Source organism: Chrysemys picta, chromosome 10, assembly GCF_011386835.1.
Source record: "Chrysemys picta bellii isolate R12L10 chromosome 10, ASM1138683v2, whole genome shotgun sequence".
Lineage (NCBI taxonomy): Eukaryota > Metazoa > Chordata > Testudines > Emydidae > Chrysemys > Chrysemys picta.
In genome coordinates, this window is record NC_088800.1 from 58,169,375 (window position 1) to 58,189,781 (window position 20,407).

General features: G+C 45.2%; 2 protein-coding genes across 8 annotated transcripts in view; one reads left to right on the top strand and one right to left on the bottom strand.

The window, feature by feature from the left end:
- Positions 1 to 8,491, top strand: part of UBN1 (ubinuclein 1) — a 36,791-nt gene extending 28,300 nt beyond the window's left edge. For 5 of the 7 annotated variants that reach the window (XM_065558736.1, XM_065558737.1, XM_065558739.1 and 2 more), the window contains 3 exons: positions 2,404 to 2,656; positions 3,009 to 3,098; positions 6,113 to 8,491. In XM_065558736.1, the coding sequence (XP_065414808.1) occupies positions 2,404 to 2,656; positions 3,009 to 3,098; positions 6,113 to 6,165 (396 nt within the window). In that variant the 3' untranslated portion in view covers positions 6,166 to 8,491. The remainder of the gene's footprint in view (positions 1 to 2,403; positions 2,657 to 3,008; positions 3,099 to 6,112) is intronic. The other 2 variants (XM_065558738.1, XM_065558741.1) reach the window with 1 other exon arrangement.
- Positions 8,492 to 9,525: 1,034 nt separating this feature from the next.
- Positions 9,526 to 20,407, bottom strand: part of PPL (periplakin) — a 59,390-nt gene continuing 48,508 nt past the window's right edge. The window contains exons 18-22 of the mRNA XM_005295261.4: positions 19,961 to 20,111; positions 19,372 to 19,455; positions 18,443 to 18,559; positions 13,890 to 13,982; positions 9,526 to 13,166 (exon numbers count right to left, since the gene is read on the bottom strand). Coding sequence (XP_005295318.2) covers positions 10,503 to 13,166; positions 13,890 to 13,982; positions 18,443 to 18,559; positions 19,372 to 19,455; positions 19,961 to 20,111 — 3,109 coding nt within the window. The 3' untranslated portion in view covers positions 9,526 to 10,502. The remainder of the gene's footprint in view (positions 13,167 to 13,889; positions 13,983 to 18,442; positions 18,560 to 19,371; positions 19,456 to 19,960; positions 20,112 to 20,407) is intronic.

A 20,407-nucleotide genomic window follows, 5' to 3' on the forward strand; every position in this document is an offset into this window, starting at 1 on the left:
GAGTGTAATCTGTGTAGTGCCTGAATTTGCAGGCAGCCTGAAACAATAGCTCAAAGAAATGTTCATGTCCGCAGCCCCATTCAGCTCAATAGGGTGTAAACTCTGAAATCCAGCGAGACAAATTTCCAGGGTGGATAAAAATTGTGATTTAAAAAAAAAAAAAAATCAGCATTATAGGAGAGAAATCAGATTTCTCATTTTCATATTGCTGATTCTTTACTTTCTTCCCATTTTATAATTTTAAATCGTCAAAGTATACTTGCTTCTTTAACTTCCTAACTCTTAGATTTTCAGGCTTTACATAGAAGTTTTTTTACTAATTAGTTTCACACTACAGAAGCTTGTCTGTGGCAAAAAAGGCAAGTCCAGGCCTTCATTAAGATTCTTACTGTGAGAACAAAACCAACACAAAATGGATAAACAAATTGTGCATGCTAGATTTGCAAACATCACCACTTTCCAATAGATTAAACTTGTACGAGTCAAGAAAGCTGTAATGCTTCAAGCAGACGATAAGTCTTCCACTAGGGTTTGCAGTTTAAAGTCAAATGGGAGTGGTGCTAATAAATCATCCAGTTGCTTTTCAAAAGACCACCCATAGGTGTTTAAATATGAGCTTAGGAGCCTAACTTTAGGTATCTATTTCTAAAGACGGCGTGTGTGTATATAAAAAAAAACACGAGTTTTTAATGCATTTAAAGTCTGAATAACATTGAGCCAAGCTTTGTTTTGAAGTATCAAAGATTCTATGCCACTGAGGCCAGTTCTATACTACAAATTTCTGCTGGCACAGCTCTGTTGGCCAGGGATCGCATCCCTTCACACCCTGACTGACATAAGTGTGGTGGCAAAAGTCCCCAGTGTAGACCGTTACACGAGTAAAACCATGCTTTTTCTGATGTAGCTTATTTTGTTCAGGGGGCCTGGAATAAGCTATGCCAGGAAAAGCATAGTATTGCCAATATAAATTGCATCCACACTTGTCTGGCAAAGCCCTAACAGTATACAAATATAGTTCTACTGGCAAAACATTTGTAGAGTAGGTCTAAGAGAATTTTTTTAATAAAAATGCAATTTTAGCCCTTAATACTGCAAATACATATGCACATGTTAACTTTAAGCATGTAGGTAGTTTCATTGAAATCAGTGGGATTACTCGTGAGTAAATTTACCTCCCTGCTTAAGTGTTTGCAGGATCAGGGTCTTAATTTTCATGATTTTGTTTTTTGCCTGTAGCAGTTTTATAAAATTCAAACAAGGTACCTGCACCATAGTGGCATTTAAACATAACAGCATTTATAATTGAATTCCGTATCCATTTTAATCTAAAGTTGCAATAGAACAAATTTAGTTTTCCAGACTTCAACCTGATTGAAATCCTCCCACCCTAGAGATTTCAGTATTAACACTTGTTTCACTGCTGATCGATAACTGGACACTGAAATGTGTTTGTTCCACAAACTCAAGCTGCCTCTCACCCCTTCCCAGGGGCTAAAATCCTCTAGTTGTCTCCTACCCAGCTACCACAACCTCCTGCTTCTCCTTGACCACTTCCAGAATCCAGTTCAGCCTGTTTTGTGCAGAATTCTGCGGCATACTGAAAATTCAGGGACTGTGCAAAATAAACCCACTGTAGGATCTCACTAAATAAGCCTGGAGCTACTTCTCATATTTACTACTTTCATTTAATGCAATGAACCCCGCGGTTTTCACCCCCAGAAGAAAGCTTATCAATTCTAGATGCCTTCATATAACAATTGACTGTCAAGTCAGCCATTCATATCTACTCTTTTTTCATAACACAAGAAGGGGATGGGCTGAGAGAGGGTCACCACACAATTGAAAGGGAGCACATTTTAAATGGACTGAACAATTTGTGTGTTTGCCATTTCTAATCAAGCTGTAGAGCTCTATGCTGTGCATGTTACTCAGACCAAGAGCTTAGAGAGGTAGAAGTAGGCATGTGACTGAAGAATATTTTCAGTTACACTGGTAGGATAAGGATACAAGTTTATTGGGAAATGAGCCCTTATGCTTCAGGACATAAGCCAAGGGTTAGTAAGAAACTTCCCATGTGGCAATGTTCATGCATAACAACCCATCATGGAAGTGTTACACCTTCTTCTGAAGGAGCCATTCACGGCTGCAGACAGGTTTCCAGACTAGATGGACCACTGGTCTGTGCCAGTGTGGTGGTGGTTCTGTTCCCGGAAACAGAACAATTTGGACATTGGATTGTTTGCATTATGGAGCTGGTCTTCTGGTATCTGGCAGGCAGGTGTATGGGGGAGGAGGCTTTGGGCATGTGGGAGGAGGAGGTCAGAGCTCTCCTCATCCAGTGGGAAGGCTGATGAGGTGCCATTGTGTTTCCATTTTGACTAACTTTTGCTGTTTCATTCCCAGAAAGGAACTAGTGGAGCTGTGCTGCTAACCAGCTCTCCTCCCTTAAGTGTACTGTCTCCATCCTACAAGTCCAGCAGTCCAAAGCTGCCGGGTGCCCTGAGCTCCACCCCGCTGGGGATTATCTCTCCCATCCATTCCTTCCCTCTTCACGTCATCTCCTTCAGCTCAGACTCCTCTCCCAAAGCAGGAGTATCCAAGGATGCAATTGTCACGGGACCTGCCCCTGGAACTTTCCACCATGGCCTCAGCCACAGTGAGTGCTTTCCCCTGTGTGTGTTTCTCATGCCTGTGCTGTAGAATTGCAAGGCCACCAGGACTGTACTTTGTTAGACCGTTGCATATGAGCCCATCTCTCATGTTGTTGCTTTGTGCTTGTAGTTCATGCGTTTGCGTCTTAAGCCAATGGTTTTGGAGGCCCTCAGGCATGTACTGATAGCTACCCCAGAAGTCCCAGCCATCCCTGTCTTCCATTGTTCAGCAGAACTAGTACTGGAGGCGAAGCTACAGGCTCTAACTGCTGCAGCTCCTCTGCTTGTTTCCGTCCTCAATGTGCATTTGTTCTTTTTTCCCCCCCACCCCCTTCCTTTCTTTGTTTTTCTCTCTAGGTCTTCTGGCTGGCTTGCACTCCAGCCCGCACCATGCAGCACCACTCCCACACTCTGCCCTGTCCACCCATTTACCGCAGAGTTTGCCAGGTAACTTGTCAGATAGTCATGTTTGTCTTGTGCCTTGTGAGCCATCTTCTGCCTTGATGGATGCCTCATCTTGGGGTGAAAGCTCCACCGCCTTCAATGTTGTCTTTACTGGTGTAGTCTCTGCTGATGCTTCATTTCACCAGCACATGAGGTTTAGGGTCCTTAACATCCTTTGCGTTTGCTGACTAGATGGTAGAAAGCTTCCATTCCAGAAAGACAGAACCCTCCCCCCAGATGCATTTTGGGATCTCTGAGCGTCTCAAGTGGTTTGGTTCTGTTCTTGGTGCATGGTAAAGGGCCATGCTGCCAGGGTGAAGAGGTTTATGTGGTTTTGCATAATCTGCCAGTTTTGTCTAGGATTAAATGTGCTAGTTGCATAGAAAATTGTCACCAGTTACCTAGATAAAGGACGTTGAGCTATCTCCAGGAGAAAATACTGCTCCCATGCACAATAACATGCTAGTTAGCTGCCTCTCCTTCAGCCACCGCTTTACCTAGTGTTGGTCACATGACCTTTTTGTGAGTACATTCATTGTGACCCCAGCTGGATACCTTTAGAACCAGCACAGACCATGGGAGATCTGTGAGAAGCAGGTGACTTTCCTTCTCTTGCATGGTGTCAAGTATCAGGGGTAGCTGTATTAGTCTGTATCCACAAAAATGAGGAGGAGTCCGGTGGCATCTTAAAGACTAACAGATGCATGTGCATCTGAGGAAGTGGTTTTTTTATCCACAAAAGCTTATGCCCAAATAAATCTGTTAGTCTTTAAGGTGCCACCAGACTCCTTGTTGTTTCCTTCTCTGTCAGTTTCTAATTAGAACAATAGCTGCTGTGACTTGTGTGGCACATGGCAAAGCCACGTAAAGGCAGTAGCATTTTATGGGTCTGGGAGCAGGGGGGAACAGGAAATACAGTTGGTGTTCATAAAATCAAGATCCAAGTGTAGAGTGCTGTGCAAACTTCCCCAGGCAACACTGCAAGTGCAGCTCAGTCCTGATGGATGGCTGTTCCTGCTTTCTTAATCTTGGACAATGAACCACGTAGCTCTATTAATGCAATTCAGTCCTGAAGTACAGTACTTCCTGCTGCTGTGTTTCATGCTTGAGCAACGTGCCACGTATGGGGGTGAGTGAGGCAACTTATTTTTGGTGTGGCAAGCCACTGCGGGTGGGTGACCCTCTAGTTAATCTAGCCTTGTAACATAGCTTAGTATTGTGTGATCTATCATCAAGGAATGTGTTCCTCTGCTGATCAAAGGATATGGGCACTGTGCATTCATGAGAACCCACATCAATCCTCTTCCCCACTCCATCACCCAAGTCCTGGCTGAGATACCGTTTCTCTCCAGTCAATACGCAATAGAGTAATGGGCCCTGTTCTCTGCTCCTCCATGTCTATCTGCAGTGACTAGGTGGGTGAAATCAGTAAGCTGTATCCGTGATGTAGATAATGGAGGAGACAAAAACCTTTTGCTTTATGTCGTGATGATAAAACGACATCCTCTAGGGAGCATTGTTTTTTAATTAAGCAGGTCTTACAAAATGTATTGTGTGTTGCTAAGAAGAAATCTCCTCTCTATTGGAGGAAAATTGGTGACTTGATCATGGTCTTACAAGTACCTACGTGAGGAGAAGATTTCTGATTGTAGATAGCTCTTTAACAGAAAGGCCTAATGAGATCCAATGGCCAGAAGCTGAAACTACACACTTTCAGACTAGCAATGGGGGCACACGTTTTAACTGTGAGGAGTTAACCACTGGAACAATTTACCTAGGGATATGATGGATTCTTTATCACCTGGCGTCTTTAAATAAACATATACTCTCTAGCTCAACCAGAAGTTATGGTCTTGATGCAGAAATCTTTCTGTAAAATTCTATTACCTGTGTTATGCAGGAGGTCAGACTAGATGATCATAAGGGTTCCTTCAGGCCTTAAAATCTATGAATCTGTGTGGTGGAATAAACTATGACTGACTATGGAAATAAATCTCCTTTCTGTTGGAGAGGAACACCACCTAAGATTGTGTTTCAGGGTAATGCAGATGTAGCCATCTGAAAACTGTATAGCCTGCAGTGTGTTGGGATGTCTCTGCCAGTGCTGGGAATTGATGGTATCTTAAATTAAAGTATGTGTAACTAACAGCTGTCCAAAAGCATCTGAGCAAGTGGCACGCAGTGTGTGTTTGCCATGCTGTCATCAATTTGCTTGTTGGTGGAAATGCACATGTATTTCTCTCCCAGTGGTGGTTCCAGCTTTACTTGTCTCTTGTTTTGAAAGAATCTGTGTCATGAGTCCGCTCTAGAACCAGCAAAACCCCCTTTGCCTTGGAGTGGCTAGTACAGGGTAAACTGTTAGTCCCCCATGCCCAATACCACTTCTGCCAAGCTATGCATTTCAAATACACCAGTTCACCTGTTATTGTTTGATGCTAGTGTAATTGCGATTGGAAGCTTTCTACTTTCTTCAATTCTCTGGCTCTCTTGTCACTTCTCCTCTGCGATGCCCCTTTTCCTTGATCTACTTCCTCCTACTGTTCTTCTCCCCTACTACTGGTGGTGCAGTGAGTTTCTTTGGGTCCTATTTGAACTCTCAGTAACTACAATTTCCTGGTTGTCTGGGTAATCAGTAAAATCATGTATTTGTTAGCAAGTGACCTTATCCATGGCTAGTTTGGACTAATGAGAGAATAGCTTGCTAGATTAGCTAGCCAATAGCTCCCTCCTCCTAGCTACCTGCATCTATGGCCCTTGGTGATGCTTATGCTGGAAGTCCATAGAAGAAATCTGCTGCTTCCAGAGACCATGTAATATACAAGCACAGTGAAGACCACTCCCAGTTACCACATGTCCTTGAAAATCTCTATCTTTCCCCAGTATCTTCTAGTCTGAATCCTTGGTGACGCAATAGCTTTTACATGCAATGGTATCTTGGTGCCTCCCAGCTGTGCACAGAATCCTAGTGCTGACACTGAAACCTCTTCCTTTTTTTTTTTTTTTCATTCTCTTTTCAGATGCATCTCAGCTTCATGGCAAAGGGTCCAATGTGCAGCAGCGAAAATTGTGACATCTGCAAGAAGGGAAGCTAATGCAAGCCCAGGACAAACCAAGAGGAGTCAGCCGTGAAGACTGGATGCAGATGGCCCGCTTTCCACCTGCTCTTTGTTTTCTTTTCCTGACATCAGCTGGAGAAACTGAGTTGAGTGAAGAGCTCATTGGCACTTTTGGTCAGTGGCATCCAGAGAGGAGCTCTGCAGGAAGCAAGCCACCTTGCGCCACACCCTGGTGAGAGAAGCACTTACGGCACTGTTTCACTGCTGCTGGTCCTCACTGGCAAGTGCTAGAACTTGTGGGGAAAGACTGGTGGGGCGTCTTTCTTTCAAAAAGTCAAGCGCCTTGGTGGATTTCCCCCCACCTGTGTCTAAATCTGCCAAGTACCTCTGAGTTCAGTTACCTCCTTGGTTCCCCAGGAGAGTACACGAAAGGTGCTTATTCCTGCTTTGGATTTACTTGGATAACTCAAGCACTGCTAGTGCTTTTCGAAGACATTGACTCTGTTCTAATTTTTCAATTGTACTATAAAGCAGTGCTCAAGTTAGTTGGAGGACTTAGCACTTCCTTTATGGTGACTATCATGAATCGCCTGATATTCCCCTCTGGAGGAGACTGAAGACTCTTAGAGAGACATTTCTAGATGCACTCACGGACACTGAAATGATTCTACGTTTGTATTTCCTCTCAAGGGATTTTTTTTTTTTTTTGTGCTCAGTTTTATCATTACCTTTGAATGCATTGGATCGATTTGGAACACTTCTCAGCATGTCACATGTATAGGAAGACATAATTCCAGTGCCTTTTATGGTGGAGCAAGAATGGACTAATAACATCCATTACGGCCGTTTTTTGTGTGTGCGCCTCAATTCTTTTTTTAATCACTATATATTTAAAATGTATTCTGTTTTTATTTAATAGAGCTTTTTATGGTTGCACATCAAAAGCTGCACTGTCTGAACTTAAATGGTGACTTGGTTACTTTAAATCCAGTACCAAATCCAGCAAGAGCACCAGTTCTTATCTGAGTTTGTGCAAGTGGGTTCCAGACCCTCCCCTAAAGCCATTCTTTACTAGGGTCTTCAATAATGATCTCTCTGGTGATCTAGATTAACAAAAGTCACTGATAATCCAGTGAATATTGCTCCCTTTGATGACTTCTGCACTAAAATCATTTACTTATCAGAGCTGCAGCAATGGGGATCTACTAGGATCTGAGTGTATATTTTTAGCTTTAGCCCTGTAAGCTGATTTCAGTCTGTCTGCATGTCCCCTTTGATATGCCTGCATAGATTGAGGGGGCAGTCTGCGGTTTTCAGATCGTAAACCCCATTGACTTGTTGTGGTGTTGTGATCTCCCTTCTTTCAGGTCAGCTTTTAACCAGGTCTAATTTATCTGGACTTCATAGTCATTGGTATTTCAAGTGAAAGCTTGCAGAATTCCTACCTGTGCTTTGGGAAGGATACTGAAATCAAGTAGGCCAGCCAATAGTAGCTCTATTTTCTCTGTTTTTAGTAAGACCCAAGACACACGTTTGGAAGTGGAACTGATAAAGGACTTCTCAAGATCACTTCACTGTTCATATTTTTCTTTAAAAATGCAGCTCAGAATTCAAATTTGTTTACAAAAAAATAAAATATTTCTAAGTTGTAGCAAAAGAGCCAAAGACAGAATTTGCATTACTAAGATAGAGTACAGTAGTTATCGATGGACTCTGAACAGTGGATGTCGCATGGTTCCCATTTAGGACCTAATCCTGAAAGGTACCAAGCCCCTTCAACTTCCACTGAAGCCAGTGGCAGCTGAAAGGGCATTGAAACACCTGGCAGGGTCTCTGCCCTTAATGAGCAAACCAAGGTACTGGTTCCACTCCCTCTCTTTGCTTTCACTTTGATGTTTCTGCTGGGATGCACATTCGCGTGTCGCAGCTGAAGCGGAATGCCCTTGTTTTAGGAATTTAGCGAAGCCTTTGCCTCAGGGAAATGTTTATTCGGTGGAAATTCTGTGGGATTTTTTTTTCTTTACATGCTGTAATGAACGAGTGAATGAATTAAACCGCCGTGGCAAGGCAGAAATACGGAATGAGATCACAAGCCCTGGGGAGCAGAGCATCTGGGATCTCTGTCTTGACTAGGCAACGTTAGCTGTTTTCTTTACGGTGGGGGGCGAACCTCCCACCGGCACTTACTTAGTACGGCAGTTTCTGTTGTGTGTAAGAGCTGCGATTTACTTTATTTTTGTTGTGAGTGTTGGGACTGTCTCGAGGACAATGATGGGGGTGGTGTGAAAACTGTCGATCTTGTACAGAGGAACTGAATAAATTGTTTCAAAGTTTCCAAAATGCTCTTTTCAGTCTCTTCACTTCCAATGTAATGTGACTGGAAGATCATCTTCGTGACTGTATTGCTGCCTCTAACCACTCATTGGTGACTAATTATTGGTATGCATTTTGGCTGATGCTTTATAAATGACCAAGTCCTTTTAAAATACGTCTGTAACTCTTAAATTGCCATTGTAGTAGAATGACATCTTCTTACTCAACAGACCTATTCCTGTGTGTGTTGCATCTGCTGGGAGGGACCATCCTTTTAGCTTAATAACGGTGACCTAAGGCCCAATCTAGCTCCTGTCACTGTCAAAACTCTCTTATTGACTTCAGTGGGAGCAGGGTTGGGTGTAAAATAAATTTTTAGTGTTCTTAGTCCTGCAGAGTAGAGTCAGCAGAGCTCCAGGAAAGTGAGCAGAACTGTGTACCGGGTTCCAATCAGTTACACCTGTGTAAGTTTCTTAACGGCAATGGGATTGCACAAGTGGCACTCAGGACATTATTAAGATCACATCCCTGTGGGTATCACTAAAGGCAGCATTTGGCCTGCAGAACCTGTACTACCCAGGAGGATATGTGAGGTGGGAAAAAACTCAGCTTGCCTTTCAGCTCCTAAACTGAGATTGCAGGAAAAGCTCTTCCATTTGTAAACTGAACACATGGGATCAGGAAATCCATGATGCAATAAACATGGAGCCCCACAGGTGCTCTCTTTAGTATCCTTTTTTCATAGCAGAGCTGCATGGTAAGGCAGAAATTCCAAAGCTCTAACCCGAAAGCAAAATCGGCCTGTAATTTGCCTTTTCCAGTAGCTGCAAGGGTCAGGACAACATGCTAATGATCAGCTGCAGGCCTTTCTTGCTGGTAAACTTGACCAACAAGCAATTTGGTTTTTTCCAAAGATGTAGGTACAACATTAACATGCACATTTCTTTATATTAAAAAATAAATGTAAGTGTTGGGTGAAAGGTTGCCTCTGAAATTTGGGTTCCGTTCCTTTAAGGCATTAGATCAAAAGGCAGGCATCAATTTAAAAAGGAAAAATAAAGTGATTTAAACCACCGCATTTTTATTTTGTACTATAAATAGAATTTCCCCATATTTCCCATTCCCTTACACAAATAAATGATACATATAGCTGAATGTAACTTTAGTCAGTAAAATATCAGTATGAGTGGCTTTTAACCATGAGGTAAGCATGACTTCAGAAGGCACCTCTGCATTAGGTTACAGTAGCATGTTTTACTACATAATATTGACATCTCTTTACATATTTCTGGTGATGTCATATGAAAATACCTCCTTTTAATCTAGGAATTACTGTATCAAATTACAATTCTTTCTGTTCCCCCTCTCCTTTGGCATTAGAGGCACTGCGGTGATAGAAGTATGTCTGAATCAGCTTTGATTAGATGTGAGTATCATGACTATGAATGAAAATGTAAATTTCATTTTTTGTGCACTTAGCTGCCTTTCTCAGATGAAGATACCATCATTCATTCAACTGTATATAATGAAAGTGTCTCTAGATTTTCATACAAGTGGGTGGCTTACGAGGCTCCCTTTGCTGATCTGGGTCTTCTTGACCTTTTGTCTCTTTCCAGTGGCTCTTTATACAGCTTGGCAGTATCCTCTAGAGAGAAGTGCATACTTGACAATAACAAAAAAGGAATGTGCAGCCTCTTTTCAGTTGCTAAATTTGAGAGCACATGTTAATAAACAACTTCAGAAGATGATTTTGTTCATTTTCTGTTGGCGTGAGTACCTAAGTAAGGTTGTAGTGGGGAAGAAAGGTTAATGTAATGTTGACAAATGCATTTTCCATGTCTGGCATGGCAGTGCTCTTATGCAATGGATGCAGCAAGCAGCATGACTTCATGGCAGCCTCATGTTGGACTGTGCAAAGGCTATAGCATTTTGGAAGACATAAAGGATTTGCAGCAATCTGGAATTGTAACAAGTGGTGCAGCTCTGAGCAAGCTGCTGTAAAGAAAAGTTTCAATGTAGAGTGGAGGGAACATTGTAACTACTTCTTTCCAGACACCAGTACCGCCAGCTCCTGAATGGACATCTCCTTGTTCAGGTAACGATCGTACTGAGCCATGGTTAACTTTCCGCTCTTTAAGGCATCCTCAATGGAGAATTCTTGGCCAGACTTCCTGTCGAGGATCACAGAGGACTCCCCAGTAGGCCCCTTTATTGAGATCTCTTCCCAGTCGCATTCCTGGCTCTTCAGCTTGACAAACAAGCTCCATTCGATGAGGCCAAGTTTGTGAGCTTCCTCTGGCGACATCTCCTTGCCGGTGTCGGGGTCTATGACCACAATGGAGCGCCGCAAGTGGTTCTCTCTCTGTTCTCTCTTGATGGCCACTGTCTTGAGGCGGTTCTGAAGTTGCTCAATCTCTGCATCTTTTTCTCTGGATAACTTCTTGAGATCTTCCAGCTCTCTCTCCAAGGCCTGGAATCTGGCGTCCAGATTCACCCCGCTGTCAATCTGGGTAATGTTCCGTAAATCCCGAGCTTCAGTTGCTGTGAGCTCAATCTCAGACTGTAGCCTCCTTGTTTCCAGTAGAAGATTCTGCTTTTCTAGGTGGAGCTTGTGGTTTTCCTCCCTCAAGAAATCTAGCTCCTTGGAGGATTTGGAATTGTTGAACTCCACCTCAGATAGTTTGGCCTCGAGGCGGTTGACATCTGCATCCAGCTCCCTCTTACGCCGACTCTCCTCCTCCAGGTTGCTCTTCAGTTTTTGAATCTCATATTCGGTGTCCCCTTTATCCACTTGGATTCTCTCTGAAAAGACTACTTTCTCCTTGACCTCCATCTTCTCCAACGTGAGGAGCTTCTTCCTCAGGGCTTCCAGCTCAGCCTGCAGGACTTGCCTTCGGTGCTTCTCTTCCTCCAGCTCCAGCTTGAGGAGAGAGTGTTCTTTCTCTTGCTGCGGGTCTTGCTGGAGGATCACCTTCTGTTTCACGGTTACTCTCTCCGTTGTCTCCCGCTCCTGCTGTTCCAGCTCATTCAGCCTGACCTTCAGCCTCTGCACCTCAAGTTCGGCCTCTCTGCGGGCATGCCTCTCTTTCTCGAGCTCCTCCAGCTGGCGCTCCAACTCAGATCTCCTCCGTTGCAGCTTGCGCAGCTCTTCCCGCAGGGAGTCTATCTGCTTCAGCTCACTCTCAATGCTCTGAGAGAAGGAGTTGATCTCTGCTTTCAAGGCAGGATCTTGCTCAAACTTCACCACTTCCTGCTGGACCACTTTCTCTTTCACTTGTGAGAGTTCCTCCTCTTTCTGTCTGATCTTCTCCTCCTGGAGCAGCCTCTCCCTCTCCAAGTCAATGTGCTTCTTTTGTTCCTCTGCTAGCTGAGCTCTCAGGGACTCCACTTCCTTCCTGGTCTTGGGGTCTTCCCGGTACTGTAGTATCTCTTGGACGACTTCCTTCATCTGCACTTGAGGTTTGGTGTCTTTCAAGGTCTTAATTTCTTGCTTCAGCTGGTAGATCTCCAGATCAGCTCTCTCAATCGCTCGGGTCCTGTCTACAATTTCTTCCCGGAGTCTCTGCAATTCCTTCTCGGTCTCGGGATCAGTCTTGTACTTAATGACCTCCTTGATAATTTCTTTCACCTCCACCTGGCCGCTTCTGTTCCTCAGGTAAGCCAGCTCATTCTGGCAGCTCTTCAGCTGCTCTTCCCCACCTCGGTATCTCCTCTCCTGCTCCACCAGCTCCAGACGAAGGTTGGCTACTTCATTTTCAGCCTTGGGATCTGGGCGCACTATCTCACGTACTTTTTCTTGGACAACCACCTTAGCGTTCTCCTCCTCCAGGACCTGGATCTTTCTGAGCAGCTCAGCCTTCTCCCTCTCGTTAGAACGGCCCTTGGACTTCTCGTCTTCATACTGGCGTCGGAGCTCGTTTACTTCCCTCTCTGTTGCCAGGTCTTTCTCCACCTTCAGCACCTCCTTGACTGTGATCTTGCCCTCTGCAATGGCCCGCTCCTTCTCTAGCCGTTTCATCTTGTCCTGCAGGTAGCTGAGCTCCTCCTCTTGCTTCTGCCTCAGGGTGCTCTCCCTTTCCTTGTTCTCCTGCACCATCCGGAATTCCGCCTCCAGCTGAGGGTCATTCTGCAGTTTCACCACCTCCTTCTCAGTAACCTTCTCCTGCTCTTTGTTCTTCTCATCAGACAGCACGGTGATTTGGTGGCGCAGGAGGGTGACCTCATTTTCTCTTGCTCCTTCCTGCCTCTTGAGGTCCTCCAGCTCTTCTTTCAATTTCAGGATTTCATCCGCTTGTGCCTTGTCCTGCTCAATACGCAGGACCTCCTTAACGATATACTCCTGGCCCCCTTCCCTCCTCTCATGCTCTAGGGCTCGCAGTTTCAGATTTAGGGCCTCCAGCTCATCCTGTAGCACCTGGTTCTTGCGTTGCTCTTCTGCCAGGCTCTCCTGCATTTTGTGGCAGCTCTCATCCAGCTGAGGGTCAGGCACTTTCTTCAGCAGTTCCTTCTTCAGCACAGTTTCCTGGGGCTTCTGTTTCTGTAGATGGAGGATGTCATTCTGGATGGTTTTGATCTCCCCCTCTAGCTGCTGTCGACGTTGACTCTCGTCATCCAGTTCTTTCATTATTTTCCAGACTTCCTCCTGCGGCCTCTCGGACTTGCTAGTCTGGACAGACTCCTGCATCACTTGTACCTCTGGCTGCTGTCAGTGGAATAAAGAGTGCATGGTAAGGACAACCTTTCTCATTAGCAATTACTATTTGGTGTACCTATCTTCAGTATCTATAATGGTAAAACTACTGTGGGATAACGTCAAACTAATGGAGAGGTCCATTGGAAATGATTGAATATTGCATATTAGCAAGTACATAGCCCTCCGTCGAACTAGTGCATGGGTTCTTAACCACGGGGTCATGACCACCCCTTCCTTCTCAGCCAGACATATCTTCCATGGAGTAGTATATGTGGGAAGGGGATCTGTAGGTGGCGCTCATATGAAAAAAGTTGAAAACCATTCAACTAGTGCATCTTAAGACTTAAATAACACTCCCTCACGCTAAATCGGGAGTATGATGAAGTCATTGGGTGGGCTAGATTGTTCTTGATGGGTGGGCTTAAATTAGGTTCCTTCTGGGTGATGATTTCCAGGATGTGACACATTAGCTAGAACTATTTCTAGGTGGTGTACAACTATGTGCAATTCTGCTTTATGAAATATTCTTGTAGAATAAAATTGCTTAGCATAAAGTTAATCTACTTTAATGTATGCATAAACCTCCAAAATCCTTCACTGTGGTGCAGAAGATGTGACCATCCTAAGTCACCCAGCAGCTGTGATTTTAAGAAGAGGCACCGTGCATATTTTGGAAGGTCAAGCTCCTAGCTTCATCTCTAGCTAAATCAGTTCCTGCTATTTATCAGTTACCTGCCTCAGGAGATTCTGGGCAAATTCCAGGTTCTGCAGCCTCTGTTTATTGACAGCATTAACTTCAGTGAATTTAGCAGCCAGAATTGCTTCCTGTGAAATAGAAAGGCATTCAGAGAAGGAAGTGGAACTAGAGCTGTTAATCAAGAATTTCTGAATAGAAACAAACAAATGACAACATGCAGGATAGGTAGGGAAGGCATGGCAGGGCAACCGGGTATTTTCTCCAAACCTTCCCTCTACTGTGATCTTACTGTGTTGTGGGTTCTGTTCTATAGGTTCCATGCACAGAAATGGAGGTTACTTACCTGTAACTGAAAGTTCTTTGAGATGTGTATTCCATACGTGGGGTACACATGCGCACAATGGGTCTGAGTGTAGAATTTCTTGGAAGCAATGTCCGTTGGCCTGCATATGCTCCGTACCTCTCCTTGCCCTCCCAACTGAGGGCATAATGTGCAGTGTGGGCTGTCATCTCTCCAGTTTCCTATTCTTACGACAGAGTAATGAATTCGCGGGTGGGTGGGTAGTGGAATACAGATTGGGACCACGCATCTCAAAAGAACCTCCAGTTACAGGTAAGTAACGGCTATTTCTTCTATGCGTGATGGTCTCTTTGTGTATTCTACACGTGGGAGATTAACTAGCAGTAGTCAAACAGGTGGTGGGTGTGAGGATGCAGAAATGATAGCTGACTGTAGTACTGCTGTCCCCATAGCCATATCTGCAGTCAAGGACTGTTCCAGGGCATAATGTCTCACAAAGGTATGCAAAGAGCTCCAAATGGCTGCCATATCTCTAGTATGAGTATGTCTCTCAGAGATGCAGCTGAAGTAACTTATCCCCTGGTGGAATGAGCCTTTACCCCTTCGGGGGAGAGGAGGGGGGAGAGGAATACCAGCCAGTTGGTAACAAAGGATAATTCAAAATAGATCTCAGGTTGTAAGTCTCTGCCCAATATAGGTTGAGTTCTTGATCACTTTGCTATGGAAACAAATATAGTTTAGATATCTTTCTAACCTCCTTTGTTCTTTGCAGATAAAAGGCTAAAGCCCTCCGAAGATCCAGAGCATGCAATCTTCTCTTCAGAGGCATGTGATTTAGGAAAAAAATACAGATAAGTGGATGACCTGACTCATAAACTACCTTGGGTATGAATCTGGGGTGGGGGCATAGAGAGACCTTTCCTTTGTAGAAGGTAGTATATGGTGGGGCCACCATAAGCTCTCCCAGTTCGCAGACTCTTCTGGCTGATATTATAGCTATCAGAAATGTCACCGTCATGGACAGATGGGTCACAGAGCATGTGGACAGTGTCTCAAAGGAAGTCTCAGTGAGAGATGATAGAACAAAATTGAGGTCCCAGGGAGATGCAAACTTCACCACGGTGGAAAGGATCTGAAAATCCCCTTCAGAAATCTAGTTGTGATGTGGGTGTGAAGATTGTATTGTTATCCATTGGAGGATGGAAAGCACTGACTGCTGCTAAATGCACCTGCAGGGACCAGATGCAGTACCTGAAGACTTAAGGGTAAGTAGATACTCTAAGATGCAGCGACTCCTGCTTTGGGTGTGCGAATTTACCCCCGTGTTGCATTAGAAGATCTGGCAACATGGGGATGTTCCTGGGAGGTCGCACTGAGAGCTTCAACAGATCCATGAACCAGAACTGTCTTAGTCAGTTGGGCGCAATCAGGATGACTCAAGCTCTGTCTCGGTAGATCTTCTGTAAAACCTATGGTATCAAAGAAATTTGAGGGAAAGCATACCCCAAGCAACCCTTCCTTGACATCAGGCGGACATCTCCCAATGGGTCTTTGCCCAGAACTGCTCTGGAGCAGTACTGAGGAAGCTTCCAAAAGGTCCTAAGCTGGCATTCCCCATTGAGCGAAGACATCGCTGAGAACCAAATAGTGAATCTCCCATTAGTGGTTTGCAGAAAAGTGTCTTCTCAGACAGTCCGCTAGGGAATTTTGCACCCTGGGTAAGTATGATGAAGCTGCTTATAGGGTTATGTGATGTTTGATGCATTAATTCTAGAGGGTGATTGCTTCTATGCACAAAGAGAGAGATCTCGTTCCCTCTTGCTTGTTTATATAAAATACTGTTGTCCTATTGTCTGACATTTGGATTGGGTGAGTGGGAGGAAGGCATTACAGGCCTAACCAAACACTGAGAGTTCTAGTAAGTTATGTACATTCTGGACTCTCGGGGGGTCCAGATACCTTGTGCCATGGGATGGTCCATGTGCACCCCCCAACCCAAGAGGAAGGCATTAGTAATGGTGGTTGCCTTGGATGTTTATGTGAGGAAAGGGGTACCAACCTGAACCTTTTCTGGTTTTGTCCATCAGACAAGAGAGCCCTAATTCTTGGGCAGAATTGTGACCTTGTCATTTATGATGCCGTTCTCTGGTGGGTAGACTGAGAGAAGTAAGGCCTGTAGGCATTCTAGATGTAGCTTGTTGAATGGCGTCACGTGTGCATGAAAGCCATATGGCAAATGAGGGAAAGGCAAGTTCTGAGTGACATCCTGGGTCTGAGAGCGACCTGGTTTTGAAAGTGCTCAAATCTTTTGAGAGGTAGTTACGCTCTTGCTGTAGTTTAGTCTAACGTGTTGCCCCTATGATGTCTATGCTCATGGGGGTCAACATAGAATTTTTTTTTTTTTTTGTGATTGCCACAGACATCTAGGGACGATAAAAGGCTGAGCAGAACACAGGTTGCCCTGTGGACCTCCTTTAGGAGTTGCTTCTGAGAAGCCAGTCATCAAATATGGAAAGACTATAAATCCTTCTCTTCTCATCCAAGAGAAGATGGTGGGAGGGGGGGAATAGCTCAGTGGTTTGAGCATTGGTCTGCTAAACCTAGGGTTGTGAGTTCAGTCCTTGAGGGGGCCATTTAGGGATCTGGGGCAAAAAAAATAGTTGGGGCTTGGTCCTGCTTTGAGCAGGGGGTTGAACTAGATGACCTCCTGAGGTCCCTTCCAACCCTGATATTCTATGATTCTCCAGCAGCCACAACTGGAAGAATCTTTGTAAACACGCTGAGTGTTGTGACCAGACTGAAGAGGAGGACTCTGGATTGGTAATGGTCTTGGTTGAAGAGGAACCTGAAGAACCTCCACCTGAAGGCTGGATATCTTTATGAAAATATGCATCTTTCATGTTGAAGACTGCAAACAATGTCCTGGAATATAGATGGGCCCAATAGGAGCAGGGAACTTGGATGGGGGAGAGCAAAGATGTACATCTCCCTGGAAGACATCTCCACCCATCCTGGAGTATGAGGAGAGTCCATTCCTGGAGCTGATGGGGCCGGAGCCTCTCTGGTCACCCTTTGGCTCCTTTTGGGGCCAGATTGCTATCAGTACTGTCTGAGTTCCTGAAGTGGATGGAAGCACCAGGAGTTATCTATACCTCATCTTCACCACTGGAGCAAGTGCTGGAAGCATTGGATCCATAGCCTTATGTGCCGCCTCCTCCTTGTCAAGAAGATTTAGTTGGACCTAAGACGTTAGTACCTGTGCACATTGGCTCTCTTGACTCTGATGGGGTCAGGGAGGAATCCCTTCTTTTTGGGACTGGCTTATTAAGGACAAGTCTTCTATGTCTATCTATGAAAGTGCCCCTTACTTTCCTGTGAAGCCTTTTCTTTAGGCTTATCAGACTTAGCCTCTGTTCCCAAGCTTGTGCTCAGAGAGGCACTGCATGCTGAGGGGAGTGAGGGAGGGGAGTCTCTGGCCCACATCTGTTTGGGGCTTCATTGCCTTCTCCAGGAGGTGTTTTCTGAGTCTGCTCCCGATCCTCATGAGTTCTGGGGAGAAGAGAGAAGCAGATGCTGCACTTGTCAGAAATATGAGCCTCAGCCAGGCAGTAGAGGCAGTGTTGATGTTTGTCACTCACAGAAGAGGAATGAGGGCAGGAAACAGTTTTTGAATCCTGGGACCTGGGCATAATCAGCCCGCACCGCCCTTTGTCCTGGGTTGGGAGCATGAAGAGAGCTACAGCACCCGTGCAGGCCAGCAGACAGCCATTGCGTATCCCGCGTATGGAGTACCAAGAGGGGCCATCACTCAAAGAACAATAGTTTCCCTTCCTCCAACCTGCGCTACCAAACGTGTGTAACAGGTAGGACAACCGGGGACTCATGTGAGCAACTTCAGCTGCATGGTGCAATATACGATGAAGGATGAGCTAAGATAGCCAAACAGTGGGTTATAAAGGTATAAAGTAGCTTGAAAACTTGCATGGTCTTTGGGTAGTATCTATAGCTTACACACAGAATTTTAGCCCCTAAAACCTGTCCTTCCTGCTGAAAGTCTTGTTAGGGGGAGATTTCGTTGGAACAAAGTGCAAGCTCAGGTACTTTTTTCTCACCCTTCCCAAAAACCTTTGGGATGCTAGATAATTGATCCACTAATGGTGCTGAAGAATTCCCAACCCCAAATGAGGCTGAGGTCACAGAAGCGAAAATCATCGTCCGTACAATAACTGATGGCTCCTCAAAGCCATAACCCGGCCTTCGCCTCTCTCGACCCCATCACGGCTTTACCTCTTCTTTCACTTTGGCAGCTGGAGACTGGAGTCTGGGTCTCTTGTTCATGTAGCCATTCCGTCCATTTTCCATGTCGAGAATGGATCGTAACTTCTCCGCTTCCAGTTCATAGTCCTGCAGGAGAGTGGTGACGTTAGAGAGGTGAGGATGCAGGCCTCCTGACCTATGCGCCTCTCCGCTTGTGCATGGACCCAAACTTTCACCTGTCCTTACACCAACCCTTGGTCTTCTGTTAAATAGCTAATTTAGAATGATGGGATCTACAGCAACATCAGTGAGACCTTTCTATCTCATTGGGAGTTCCAGTTCAGGCATTGCCTGTCGTGTCTATCCTGCTAATGCACCTTCGTGGTTGTATTGTGACTTTCATAGGAAGTGCTTTAAAGCCACTTGTCTTCAAGAGGGGAGAATTGACCTCTTTACATATGGGGAAACTGAGACAGACATGTTAACTGATGGGACAAAGGCCACAGAGGGAGTTGCTGTGAAAGCAGGGATTAGAACTAAGCTGTCCTTACCTCCCCCGTCCTTTTGCTCCGTCACTAGGCCGCAGTGGTTTGCTTTTGGCAGCCATTGCTATCCTATCTCCTATTTGGGATCAGGAAGGAATTCCCCCCCCCCCAGGTCAGGCTGGCAGAGACCCTGGTGGGAGGTTCACCTTCCTCTGCTGCATAGGGCATGGGTCACTTGCAGGTTTAAACCAGTGTAAATGGTGGATTCTTAGTAACATTGAAGTCTTAAAACCATAATTTGAGGACTTCAGTAACTCAGCCAGAGGTTAGGGGTCTATTTCATGAGTGGGTGGGGGAGGTTCTGCGGCCTGCAAGGTGCAGGAGGTCAGACTAGATGATCATGATGGTCCCTTCTGACCTTCAAGTCTCTGAGTCTATTGAGAACATCTCTAGTGACAGAATCACACTTCTTACCTTCACTGCCTGCTGGTACCGCTGGGCATCAGCAGAGACTTTCTGTACCTCCTGCTCCTTTCGTGCAATATCACCCAGCAGCGTCTATAAATGGACAAACAGCACAAGAAAAGCAAGGACCAAGTAGTATGGCATTTTAGAGGGCTCCAGTTAAAGCTACACCTAGGAGATGGTCTGAATTCTTTCCTTTGTTTCCTCAGTTCTCTGAACGTGATTTGAATGGGTGCAGCTGCCCCTCACCTATTTTCTGGCTCATTGGAGGGTTCTCCCCCCACTGGGACATGTGCCCCCCAGGGTAGTAGTCATGGGCAAAGTGAAGTAGCACTGAATAATTTTGTATTAGGGACAGCACTAGATTTCAGATTGAGGTGCATTTCCAGAGCCCTACCTCTGCATTAGCTAAGCAGGAACTCTTCGTCAAACGAACAAGGACTTATTAACCCCCACTGTATCCTTAACCCCTGTTGTAGCCGCTGCTTGCATCTCTCCATGCAACAGTCCTGATCAGTGTTGGTGACTGTGAATGTGAAGTGTGGGGAAGATGTTGAGAGGCTCCCTGCAGCATATGGCTCAGAGGAGAAGGAATTACCATTTGGTTCTTCAGCTTCGTTTCCACTTGTTGAATGTTGTCCGTCTCCTGTGGCTCATAGTTCGGAATGTTACAAAGGAACTGGTTGACTTCATTGTAGCCGGAGCGATAGGTGGAATAGGATGACTTTGCTTTCTGCAGGGTCTGAGATCTGCAAGGGGGATATGAGATGTAATACTTCCCAAGCTAGTGCAGTTTCTGCAAATGTCTCTGGCCCCAGCCTCTCAGAGACACAAATTTGGGGCCTGAGTTTTCCCCCAGGAGGAGTCATCTTCTGCAGGTTCCTACGTAGTATTTCCTAGGAGGTCTTTTCTTCAGGTCATGTTAAAACATGCTGTGGTTTTATACTCCTTCCTCCACTTGCAGTTCTAAGCAATAGTGCATCATAGGTCAGGGAGGAGGGTTGTGAAATTCAGCTGTGCTGTATATAACAAAGCACTCCATACA